The sequence below is a fragment of the Humulus lupulus genome, chromosome 1 (genome assembly GCF_963169125.1).
Source record: "Humulus lupulus chromosome 1, drHumLupu1.1, whole genome shotgun sequence".
NCBI classification, from domain to species: domain Eukaryota; kingdom Viridiplantae; phylum Streptophyta; class Magnoliopsida; order Rosales; family Cannabaceae; genus Humulus; species Humulus lupulus.
The window spans coordinates 306,050,751-306,064,259 of NC_084793.1; the positions used below are offsets into that span (position 1 = coordinate 306,050,751).

The 13,509-nt window shown below is 31.4% G+C and overlaps 2 protein-coding genes and 1 long non-coding RNA gene across 3 annotated transcripts; 2 read left to right on the forward strand and 1 right to left on the reverse strand.

Annotated features, from left to right (window-relative positions):
* The first annotated feature begins 4,445 nt into the window (after nt 1-4,445).
* LOC133781009 (transcription factor bHLH110-like) lies at nt 4,446-6,750 on the forward strand. The gene is made up of 5 exons (XM_062220283.1): nt 4,446-5,162; nt 5,914-6,051; nt 6,158-6,223; nt 6,444-6,541; nt 6,744-6,750. The coding sequence occupies exons 1-5, from the start codon at nt 4,446-4,448 to the stop codon at nt 6,748-6,750; spliced, it is 1,026 nt and encodes a 341-aa protein (XP_062076267.1).
* Nucleotides 6,751-6,752: 2 nt separating this feature from the next.
* On the forward strand, nt 6,753-7,071 carry LOC133812682 (uncharacterized). The gene is made up of 2 exons (XR_009884009.1): nt 6,753-6,806; nt 6,905-7,071. It is a non-coding gene; the product is annotated as an uncharacterized LOC133812682 (long non-coding RNA).
* A 645-nt stretch (nt 7,072-7,716) lies between these two features.
* LOC133812681 (phosphatidylinositol/phosphatidylcholine transfer protein SFH12) lies at nt 7,717-12,418 on the reverse strand. The gene is made up of 15 exons (XM_062246481.1): nt 12,099-12,418; nt 11,756-11,899; nt 11,378-11,630; nt 11,186-11,285; nt 10,753-11,019; nt 10,459-10,536; nt 10,248-10,349; nt 10,111-10,160; nt 9,885-9,984; nt 9,699-9,794; nt 9,503-9,577; nt 8,794-8,923; nt 8,310-8,695; nt 7,997-8,074; nt 7,717-7,893 (listed from the first exon to the last, which is right to left on the reverse strand). The coding sequence occupies exons 2-15, from the start codon at nt 11,781-11,783 to the stop codon at nt 7,870-7,872; spliced, it is 1,767 nt and encodes a 588-aa protein (XP_062102465.1). The 5' UTR covers nt 11,784-11,899; nt 12,099-12,418; the 3' UTR covers nt 7,717-7,869.
* Nucleotides 12,419-13,509: the final 1,091 nt, after the last annotated feature.

Below are 13,509 nucleotides of genomic sequence, written 5' to 3' on the forward strand. Positions count from 1 at the left end.
ATAGTATGAATGATTCATCAATTAATCATCTTTTTATATTGTATGAGATTAAATTTTTATTCTCCATTTATGATAGAAATATTTTAATCACACTTTTTTTAACGAAGTAGTGACTCCTAATCGAGCAACCATATAAATATTATAACTTAAATATGGTACGTTTAGTGGTATTATTATTATTATACTCTAACTGTGTTACACATCAGGAGATTATAAAATAACTTATGCAAAGGGAAAGTCTTACATACCAAATACCATATAATGGCCAAAATTCATTCTAAATTAACTATACAACCTAAAGCTACATAATCAATGGTAATTCATTCTTCTAACCATTAAACAAGTCAAACAAAACTGAGATATTCACTAGACAATTCATTTGTTACTCACAAAAAAACAAACAATAATTACTTTCGGTTTTTTTACTTTAAGCTATTATGTTATTACTAACCACTCTATTTAATATTACTTACTGACATCAAAATGTTACTTATATGCAGATAAGTTACTGGAAATTCATTACTTTTACATGCAACATTATTCCTGACTATTCCTTTAAAAATTACTAAGTGACTCTTAAACATTACTTTCCCAATTTCGTAAATATGTTTAAACACAATACTAATTTTACCTTATTGCCCTCCACTGTAGACTCTTTATACCTGCAAATTACTATTTTGCCCATACTTTTCAGACCATGATTCAATTTTTTTTTACAACCGGTTTACTTCACCGGCTCATCAAGTAAAATCATGTAATAATAAAAACCTCAAATAATTCAATAGCTTGACACTTGGCAATTTTTTTTGGGTCCCACTTGTTGGACTAAGTCCGGTGAGAGACTTAAGAAATGGCCATTATATATATATATATATATAATCTGCGGGTCCAGAAAATGATAAAAAAAATGATATATATATTTACGTGGGATTTGATTTGAAAGGGAAAGGTAATTAAATTATATATATCTAACTAATAAGAGGAAAAATATGTTATATTCTTATCCTCTAGCTAGTGTTTTGTTTTCTTTCAAAACTACTTATTAAAACTTTCAAGCCAAAATCACTAGTAATTTTCTTCGTTAGATCAGTACGTACTCTTTGACTGTGCCTAACGCTGCTTTGACAAGGAAAATTTGACGGGAATTATCTTCTTAATTAATTAATTTAATTACTTTGATAATTAACTTTTTAATTAATAATAATGGATAAAGTATACTGCAAATTTTTTGAAAATTTTGAATAATTTATGGTGTCGAAAACTAGATTCAAACAAGTTGTTACATGCCTGACTAATTTTTTTTATGTGCATGAAAAAATCTGTTTGAATCTAATTTTCGACACTGTAAATTATTCGATTTTTTTTTTAAATTTACAGAATGCTTTGAATAACTACAATAAACATATTCATAAAAAAAAATTGCATTGAGAATTGTTCGCAAACCGAAGAACTCAAATAATATATACCGGTGCATATACTTATATGCAGCATAGAATTATCCTCTATAAATATAAATATATATAAACTCCTTAGTTATAAATAAGTGTAATGGAATGTCATTTTGTAGGGTATCGAGAATTTTCCAGAATGTGGTGTAGAATTTTCTATGTAGGGTTGTTTGAAAAAGCCAATATTTTATATATATAAAAAAAAAGTAAAAAGAATACTATTTTGTTAATATTTATTACAAAATAATTTATATAAAATAATCAGGGTGTGAAGAATTTCTAATAATAGCGTGTTTGAAATTCTCTACATAATATGGAGGAGTGTCAAGATATCTAGAAAAACATTTAATTTGCAAATATTATTGAAACAAAATTATTGTGCAAAATTAGTATAAAAAAGAAATAATTTTGCTAGTATTAATTAAAAAAAAAGGCAGAGATTTGTAGTACTGTAAGATATTTACATATATAGATAAATAGAGTAATGATAATACACCCAACATTACTCACGGTGAAACTCAGTGGAGTAATTACAGTAATTAAATATGATATTACTACTGCAGTAATTAAACATGAGTGTATATATATATATGGAGGTGAATTTTTGTTGGGAGGCTTCACTTTAAATCCTACCAGTAGGATTTTTAGTGTTTACAATCCGTGAATAGTTTTCGACGCGATTTTTTTTATAACTGTGTATATTGTAGTTATTTAGAGCATCTTGCAAATTTTCAGAAAATTCCGAATAATTTACAGTGCCGAAAACTAGGTTCAAACATGTTGTTACACGCGTGACTAATTTTTTTTTATGCGCGTGGAAAATAACATGTTTGAACCTAGTTTTCGTTACTGTAAACTATTTGAAATTTTTTGAAAATTTACAGGATGCTTTAAACAGCTACAATATACATAGTTATAAAAAAAATCGTACCAAAAATTATTCACGGGTCGAGAAACACTAAAAATTCTAGGACTTAATGGAAGCCTTAAAAAAAACTGTCCTATAACTATATATATATATATATATATAGTTTCTAATGCATGTTAATTAGGGATTTATATTTATTGCTCTTTTTTCTTTTGGAAAATAAAAGGAAAAAAAATGAAAGAAAAGAAAGGGGGGAATGAATGAGTAGTCAGTCAGTCGTTGGAGGTGGCGGATGATGGTATACAGAGATTGACTGGGTTTGGGTTTGGGTTCTGCCAATTTTTCTTGATACACACAATAAAAAGGGACGCACCACAATACTCTTTTTCAACGGTGGGTCTTTCATAAAGTGATGAGAAGACTTGAATTTGACAATAATGATGCTGTCAATTATCAAAGCAAAGTACAAAATTAATATTTATATATAGAGAGGATAATTCTATGGTCTTTGGTGTGTTTTTCTTTCTTTTCTCTCGGACAATTTTTAGTACGATTTTTTTTTTAATGTCGGGTGTATGATATAGTTGTTTAAAATATTTTGTAAATTAATAAATTTTAAATAATTTATAGTGTTGAAAACTAAATTTAAACAAATTGTTTTTCGCATGTATAAAAAAAATTAATTACGCGTACAACAATCTGTTTAAACTTAGTTTTTGATACTGAAAATTATTCAAAATTTATTGAAAATTTGCAATATGCTCTAAATAACTACAATAAACACAGTTAAAAAAAAACAACGCTGTTCATAAGTCAAAAACACAAAAGGTAAAACATAAAAGGTATGTACCAGTACATAGTATTCTCTATATTAGTGATTGTCAGGGCGGAAAAAACAGTTATAAATTACCCTTAATAAAGTAGTAATAAAGATAGTTTCCATATAATTATTATTAAATTAATTAATAAGAGACTTGTAACAAAAACTCATGGTGATAGAGAGGAGTAGTGAAAAGTAGAGGTACTAGAGAATCCCATATCTTTAACAACATATAATCCTTTTTTATTACAAAGCTTACTTTTAGTAGTTCAGACTCTGAAATACAGCAAAGAGCAAAAAAAAAAAAAAAACTCCATTGAGCATTATCAGGAGCTTAAATATATTTATATATAATACTTTTTCTTATCTCTTCTTCTTACCTTCTTCTTACAAAGCTAGCTAGCTAGGTTACTCTCATGTAAATGAGACTTTGAAAGAAAGATCAGCCAAGCTTCAGTGAAGAAGAAGAAGAAGAAGAAGAATCTTATCAATACTACCTCATCTCTTTTAATAAGTAGAGAGTCTACTTTAGAAGAGAGCAAGGATTGAGGAGGGTTCTCTCTCTCTCTCTATATATATATATATATGTATGTATGTTATAGCAGCTAGCAGATCTTGTAAATCAAATAATAATATATATCATCATGGAGTATAGAAATCTTCATCATCACAGCCAGAATCAGCTACAAGAGCAGGTTATTAATGGACAGTCTTCTTTGCCAATACTTCATACTGACAGAATCACCACCAGTACTGGGAATAGTTGGAACCCAAGCTTCAATTTTTTGTAAGTACATATATATATATATATCAACTTAATTAGTTCTTCTGAATCTCTCTCTCTCTCTCTCTCTCTCTCTCTCATAAGTGAAATTATGTTAATTATTAATTAGTGTCTCAGTTTTCAAGTGCATGCACAGTTAAATTATTAGAATTTTTGTAATAGTAAGACTCCCCATGTACAGATTATTAAGTAATTAATTAAAGAACATGTTTTATATATCATGGTTTTTAATTAATTTTCTAAGTGCTACTATAGCTATAGGAAGAGTATAATTAATTAAAGAACACTTACTAAAAATCCCTAGTTTTTTTTTAATTAGCCATATGTTTAGATATATGCAGGTCTTGATTTAAAGACCCTTTTTTTCAATTTCTTTTGATAATTTGCTTCTCGTGATGTCTGGTTTTATGTATATACACTGTTTAATTATACTAATATTTATATATATATACTAATATGTACATGATTATGAACCCTTAAAGGAATAACAATGGAAGCAGTATTGTGTATCCAAATGGAGAAACCATGGCGTATTCAAGGCTATGGCCCTCATTATCATCGCCATTAATCACAACTCAAGACTTGATGATTAGCTATAATAACACTTCTGATCATCATAATCATCAGGATGATCATACAAGAGGGTTCGATCATCAACGATCACCATCATCAACCAATGATGATGAGCCAAAAGTACTACTAGTTAAAGAAGAGCCACCAGACTCTTTCTCCAAATTGAAGATAAACATTACTCCTCCTAATAATAATTATTATTCAGACATCGAAAAATCCAATTACCTATTCTCCACCTTGTACAACAACAAGCCAAACCACCATCAGATTTCAGATCATCAAGATTTCTACTCCTTTATTCAAGCTCAAAGCAACAACAACAACAATAGTGCTAGTTATGGAGCCAGCTTCAAAGGTAGTCATAGATATGATCACGATGATAATCATGGTCAACTCGGTCATAATAGAACAAGCTCCTCATTGTTGTGTACCACCCCATTGATGTTGAATTCTTCTTCTTCTTCGAATGGGGGATTCAATAGCTTAGTACAAGCCAATTTAGATCTATTGATTTCACCTACGAGTACAACTACGACTAATTCTTCTGCTAATTACAACAATAATCTTAGTCTCTATAGCCAAACCAGCTCTACTTCTTTTGGCCATGGTACCGGTCATCATGACATGCAAGAATATTCAAGATCAAGTCCATCAAACAGCTCCAACATGGTAAACTTCATATACTATTATATATATTAGCTTATTTAATTTTGGCTAATAATTTTCTTAATCAAGTATATATATGTAATCTTGTTGGATTTAGCTATAATTTGGTTCTTTCATTATATTTTCATTGTTAGTAGCTTGAAAAATAGATAACTTATACTGTCATTTAATTATCGATAATATAAATACAAAACAAATATATTGTATTATAAATATATTTTACTTAATTATAATATATATGCTCTTAATTAAAGAACATTACAGCAAAAATTAACATACATTTATTTAATTAGTACGTATATATACTTAATTATTAAGTTGATAAATACATATTTATATATGTGTGTGTACATGCATGTATGTATATAACTCTTAAAATCAAGTGCTTATTATGATTGTTGTTAGACATTAGATCTCTGAATCATCCTAATTAGTTGTATGTATGTTCTCTTTTCAATTTTTTCTATATAAATTGATAAGTTATTATACAAAGTGACGTGAAAGAAGAAGATATTTAGTTCAGTTAACTTTAGTTGACATTATACTCCGATAAATATATATATATATATATATATAAATTCTTAGTGCGATTCCATAATTATATATATATATATGTATACATATACAATTAAATTAAATATGTATTTGTTGTTATTGAAATTTGATTGAAGTTTTTCTAATAAATCTTACTCATGAATATTATTATTATTTTTTTTTCTTCTTTTCTTGGTGATCGATAACTTTATACATGAAGACATCAACTTTCTTAAACGAAGTTACGAGAACGAAGAGACCAAGCAGTAGCTCTTTTTCAGAGCCAAAGGAATATTCTCGTGCAGAATCGAAGAAGTCAAAGTCCATGTTACGAACCTCATCAAACCCTCCACTCAAGGTCTATACGTATATATATATATATATATATATGTGTGAATATATCAACACATTCTGAAAATACTATATATAAGTACCATTAATGGGGTGTTAATTACTTTTATTAGGTCAGGAAAGAGAAGCTCGGAGACAGAATTGCAGCTCTTCACAGGTTGGTGGCACCTTTTGGAAAGGTACGTATAAAATATATATAATCTCTTATTATTATTAACTCTTATAATGATCAGTAGTACATATTATATATATTATTCATTTTCAGAACGCACTAATTATAATTTATATATTATTAATATTTTGTGTTTAATATAATATTAGTTTGGCCATGCTATACTCTAAATATTATTATTATAATTATTTTTTTTGTTTTAACCATTTTATATGGAATAATTTCAGACTGATACTGCCTCTGTACTAACAGAAGCCATAGGCTACATCCAGTTCCTTCATGATCAAGTCCAGGTGATCCCTCACAATTCCATAACATTTGTTTTGTTCCAAATAATGTTTTTTTTTTTTATATATAAATATATATACATGTACTTATAATATCTTAGTCAGAAAACTTTATATTTCTTTTTCTCTTTCTGATATATATATATATATATATATAATTGTCAATTTGAATCCATGCACGTGGACTTCCATGACTTGTTGAATCTAATATTATTTATCATAATTTGTATTCTACTACAGACTCTGAGCATGCCTTATATGAAGTCATTGCAACAAACCAAGCCTTCCGGGAAAATTCAACAGGTAATCAAAACATATTACTCAATATTTCGATATTAGATTAGACGTCCAATAGTGATAGCTATACATATATATTGATATACATATATATTTGGTTAAAGGTACATGGTTTGAGCAATGAGGAAGAGACAGAATTGAACAAGGTGGATCTTAGGAGTAGAGGGCTTTGCCTTGTACCTCTATCGTGTGCTTCCTATTTAAATGGTTTTGATTGAGGAAATTAGAGGGAAGATCAAGCAGTGAAGATTGGATTCAAGTATCATCATCATCATCATCAAAAAAAGAAAAGAAAAGAAGAAAAAAAACCCAATAAAAACATGTTGAGATGAGATCAAAAGCGTTAGATCCATACTGGTTGTCTATTGAGGTGAGATTTGTGGTGAAACTCACCTCAACAGACAGTCAGAATATAAATATATATCAGTGGCCTCACTTGATGTGATGACAAATAGCACAACACCTCTATCTTTATATACAAAGAAGTAGGCATAATATGATTTCAACTTTTGTTTAAATTTTCCTTTTTTTTTATTCTTCTAGGTTACTCAGTATTGTACTCTTGACAAACCAGAATCAAGATTTAATCTTTTTGTTTGATACATCATGTGCTTGCTCTCTTTTTTTTTTTTGTGAATTTTTTTTATGAAAGACAGAAATGGGATTTTAAAGGGATACTGGTTTTTGCTGAGATTTACTATTTATGGAAAAGAGTAATCTATGTATCCATGAGTAGTAAAATTTGCAAGAAATCTACTCAACCCAATTGTTTTCTGATGCCATTTGTTATGTTTACTAATCATATATGCTTCAATCACAATTTACTTCCTCACATATACAGTCAGTCATTTGATAATATAACTTTGTCGATGCCATTTTTATTTAATATATATATATATATATATATATATATATATATTTGGGAAGAACTGGAAATTTTAGTTATATACTTGACCAAAAAATTTGATTCATATGTCATAAGTAATAGTCGACAACATAAAAAAAGGCAAATTTGCTTGGAGATCATTATAAGGTCCTCGGCATCTTCCCGGTGTCCAATATTAATTATCTACCAGCTGAATGGCATCATCATCTGCATTACAATTAAGAGTTTCAATTTAATGCTAATACATCATAATTATAATAATAATTATAAAAGTTAATTGAGAAATTTTATGGTTAGTGGTGACATATACCAGTTTCTTCTTCTTCTTCTTCTTCTTTTCAAGATAAGCAAAGACCTCCTCCTGTCTGGCAAGCGATTCCTCTAGAGCCTAAACAAAAGCGAAATAAAGATCACACAAAGTTTACAAGTCATGAGTATCAAGTGTACCATTGGGAGGAAAGGGTAAGAAGAATGCTGCTTCTTAGCAACTCTAGAGGGCCAATATAGAAGTTAAAAAAAATCTTGACTCATTGCTTTCAACAGTTCTGTTTTCTTACTACTGCGTTAAGAAATGTCCATAAAAGAAGAATAGTTTTGCAAGGGGATTAAGAAGCATTAGATACCTTCTTAGTTGCCATAAGCTCTTGCTCTAAAGCATCAACTCTGCTTAAAGCGGTGTTCAGCATGGCCTCCTTCTCTGGCGGCATGACAACTGGTTTCATGCTCAAAACACCGGCTTTCTCTTCCAACTCAGCCATTCGTTTCAAGACAGACATACAGTCTGCATTGGACATGGCATTGCCTTGCAAATGGTGCGAAGGTACCTGGCTATCGTCATCACAGTAAGTGGGGCTAGAGTAGAAGGTGGAGTCTGTGAGCTTTCTGGGCATGTTTTTAGTCAGTCGGACCATGGTGACAATTCCCATGACAACGGTCATGACACCTGTGAATATATGGGAGCTGAACCCTTCGGACATTCTGCAGTTGTCTTGAGTGGCAAAGCAATTTGCTGCTAGCAAATTCTCAGTTCATGTTTGTAAGGTTGATCATATGATAATGTCATTGATTTGTGGAAAATATTATGTTCGAAGAACAAAGAAACAATACCTTGGGCAAAATTATTATTCTCCACTGCTGTTTGCCAAGTTGCATCGACAGTTTTGTCAACCATTGGAGCATAGTCGTTGTACTTGCGGAATTTTTGGGATTTTTTCAAAACATGAATCTGAGAGTTTATCTTTTCAAAACAAATTAAAGAACAAAAAAAAGTTAGAGCAATAATATGAGGAAAATAAATGTGAAGTGTCTCATTTTATGGAAGAAAAAGAAGGGAAGGAATATGAGGTTTGGTGCTCCAAGAAGCATATGGATAACAACTATATCTATTCACATATTACAAAAAGTTAAATCAAAGTCTGTGCTTTTAGCAAACTCCCAACAACTTTCCACCCCGAGCGAGTGTTATAACCATATTTAGGAGGCCTACTGGTAATAGTGACAAGTTACAAATTCCAGAACAGAATTTACCTTGTCACGCATCAAAATGGGATATGAGTTTTGTTAATGCAACCACTTAAATAAACTCTATATTGCTACTTCAGTCCGCACATATTTCAGGTGCAAACTAGAGGGTTATCTTAATTCTTCTAAATTCAATGGCATAAGCACTCTAATTATTCTGTTTAATTCTTACGATTATAATTAAGCTGCCCTGAAGAACTCTGAATTGATAATTTAGCAGCTGATAAATCACACATGTAGACTTTAAAGATTTTAGTTGAAGAACAAAATGAAACTCGAATGACTATCTACTTACTTTTTCAAGAATTGGAGAGAGCTGTGCTATGTCTCCTACTTCTAAAGCAGCCTCCATATGGTGAGAGTCACATCCCTGATATAAGAACATTACATTATAAGACAATTCATCAGTTACAAGTAGCAGCCAGAAGACAATATGAAATCAATTCATTCAATAGATATAAATTATAATGGTATAAGGCCCCAAAATATACCTTAGGGTGCACTGTCTCCTCCTCTAATATTTTCTTCTCCTCAGTAACTGGACTGTCGGATTTGCTTTTACATTTGTGATCACCATTTTGAACCATCTGTAAGTTCATTTATAAAACAAACATGAATTAAAGTTCAATCTAAACGTAAGACGTCAATCAATCACTCGTTCCAGTTACACAAGGTACCTTCAGTATTTCTGGGTCCTTCCAGGGACCCTTATCAGAACGCATGCATCCTCCATGTTCAGCACAAGTACAAGTACCACCAAGAAAATCTGGCAACTCGCTGGTGCAAAAAAACAGTAAACCAGTTCAATGGAACATGATCATAAAAGGAAAAAGGAAAAAAAAGAAGCTCCAGAACATGTCTGGACATAATAAAATAGGTACAAATCAATTCTCAAACACTTACTTAGCATCAATTATTTCCAGCAACTTGCTCTGGTATTTATTTCCAAGAACCTGGTGGGTGACACAGTTTATAGATAAAAAGATAAGATTTTAATCAGAACTCCAATTTTCAATAATAAAATGTACATATATGCTCACATGGATCTTTGCAGCAGTCTTAGGATCAAGGAAGGACTTCACGGTGTTCCACAACATCCTAAACCCAGAACCAGCATTAATGATAAACATGCGATTCAAGGTCTGCAATCAACATAAACATTAAATTTATCATCAATTTATGATCACAATAATTTTATGCTAGAAAGATGTTTGATTGTAAACTTGACTTCTAAAGGTGTTGAGTCAGTACCTCAGGATAATTGTCACCATCAATCTTTTGAAGTTGAGTAATCAGTTCCCTGGCAGATTTGGTAAAATTTTTAAGTCCCTGTGTCATTAACTCAAAGGTTAACATCACTTCTTCAAAAGTACTCTCCTGTCTAAAGTATTTTAACTTTTAGAATATGGGTTTCTAAAATAAGAGTTGAAACAAAGGCATTTTAACACTGCCATTTATAATCTGTACACTGCTAACACTTTTTAAACCTTCTAAAATTAGAACCATGTGATCGAATCAATATCTTAATTTAACGTTCTCACATACCACGCCTTGCACATCCAATATGGTTGTGCTTTGGTCAATGTGCTTCTTTGCTGCAATTGAACAAGCTGGGAACTTAACACCAAATGCCCTCTCAAACTCTCGAACATGGTATTTCACATAGCGGTCCATTGTAGTTACTTGCATCAACTTGGTAGCATCTACCTTTCCCAGTCTCTCAATGTACACAGGCCTTCCATCCTTATCTACTCCATGATACCCTTGGGGATAGTATTCCAAGACCTCACTGAGTTCCTTGAAGTCAAAATCCTTGTGCATAGAACAAATAGAGAGGTAAAGTGAAGAAACAACATTGCACCAGAAAGAAATATTTCAAAACCAATGTTATATTGAACAATATACATCATAATATATACAATTGTAAAGATATAAGAATGAAACTAGAGCCTCAGCACCCTCTTTCTGCAAAGAATACCTCCATAACAGTGTCAGCACCAAAATCCCTTCTCCATTGAAGCATGTCAGACCACATTTGCTTTGCTTTCTCAACCTCAAATTTCCTGGCTTTCAAGAATCTGCAAATGAAGAGTAATACTAAAGTAAAGATGAAACATATATCCATTTGGGAAACTGCAAACGTGATAGTGAAACTGAGATCAACTGCAACCTAAGCAAGGTATGGTAATCATCGTGCTTTGCAGGCAATAGCTCCTCCAATATAAGTGCTTGACGGAAGGCATCAACAGCCTGAACCTCGTCTGCATCATGCACATCTTCTATTTCAACAGACATGACTTTGCTACTTCTTCGGCCCTTTCTAGTCAAGGAATTCCTGAACTTGCTGGAGGCATTAATAGCCTTCTGTTTCAATGACCCAATTCTAGTCTTCCTCTCATCCTCCAAGTTCTCAACATCAGGAACTGTCAAAATATAAAATACTTACATCTGAGCACCAATCTTAAACTCAGCCATACCATTGCCACCCTTTACTAATTCTAAATATCAAATTTCACTAACACAAAGTACAAAGTTTTAAGATAACAACCTGCTTTGGGAGACATACGACCAGACATGGTTTTTTTTACTCTCTGAGAATCGTTTCGTTCGGTTTATAGAGTGAGCCAACCAGGGCAGAAGTATCAAGCACTCATATCACGAGCGCCAGAAACCAACGCCCTCACAAATTTGCCTGCACATAACATTATCACACCACTACATTAAATCAAACACTAAATATACATTCATATCAAATGGCAAAAAGATGACAAAATGCATGAAAATTCTTCAACAAAAGCAAAGATTACAGAAAATGGGGAAATGGGCAATGATAATCGGAACCACCCAATAGAAGATAGGAGAGAGAGAAGAAAAAGGTTGTGAAAAGCTACCTCTCTGTATGAAGTGGGGGGAGTTAGGGGAAAGAGAGGAGAAGTATGTAAAAAAGTGGGTTGTTGTATTGATGGAGGTTAGAAAATGGCGGGGAGACGGTAGTGATGATGATGAGAAGAAGAGAAGGTGAAGTTCCATTTTCGGGGTTTGCTGTTTTGGGGTTTGACGAGGTCTGGAAGCCAGCCATAACCCCATTTTTTTATGTCTGTAATCTAAAGAATTGTGAGGCCACTCCGTTGAAATCGTTAAATTGCAATCCAAAATATTGTCAGTTTATTTTTTCTTCTTTTTTTTTTGTTAGAGAGAAACTGTAAGTTAGTTTCTTTCGCGGGAAAACTATTCTCTCCTTGTCTTGTCCCAACTTATATTCCAAATTTTGTCAAAAAAAAAACTTATATTCCAAATTAATGTAAACATTTTTATTTCATAATTTTTGAAAGATTTTTTCATTATAAATAATACTCTATCAGTCACATGTCATTATTGAGAAGAAACAAAACGACATGAAACTTGGAAACGACAAAATGATGCAAACGACATTAAACTAGAAAACGAAAAAAAATAGTGAAACGACATGAAACTCGAAAACGACAATACAATTTTTTAAACGACATTAAACTATAAAACGACAATTAATTGTGAAAGCGTCATTAAACCATAAAAAACGACACAAATAGTGAAAGCGACATAAAATGAGGAAAACGACAAAATGAATGTGAACGATATAAATTGACCAGAACGACATTAAACTTGTAAAACGACGAAATTTATGAAAAACGACATCAAATGAGGAAAAAGAAATAAAACTAAAAAATCGACATAAATTTTGAAAAACGACACCTTATGACCCAATTCAGACTGATCATTTTCAATGCTCACAAACTCTTCCAATGTCAAAGCATCTTTGGTCAATCTATCAACCACACTCATCATCAACAATTCTTCTCCGAATTCTGTCGAGATCTTCTAAGCCACCACGAATCCCTCACTTGACTTTTTCAATTTCGTCTCAAGAATTGTTTTGAATCACTCAAACACTCCAAGAATCACTATTTCTCCTTCTTCTTTATTTTTTTCTTCCTCTGAAATCAAGTATGCAAATCTACGATCAATCTAAATAGTCTGCGAGCTAATCAAATCGCTTAAGCCTTTACGGCTATAATTGGATCGTTTTCTGGTATTGTTTTGAACCCTCTGTATCGTTTTTTTCTCGGGAAAATGGAAGAAGGTAAGAAAGAAAGAAAATGAGATAATAAAATTATTATTTTATGATCTCTCTATTATCTAAAACTGCATGATAGTCATGAATTTATACAGAGAAATAAAATTTTGGGGTGATAAAACGATGACGTTTCATACTAAGCTTTTAAGAAAGAAAATAGTGTAAAAATTTGTGTCTATAGAACTTAA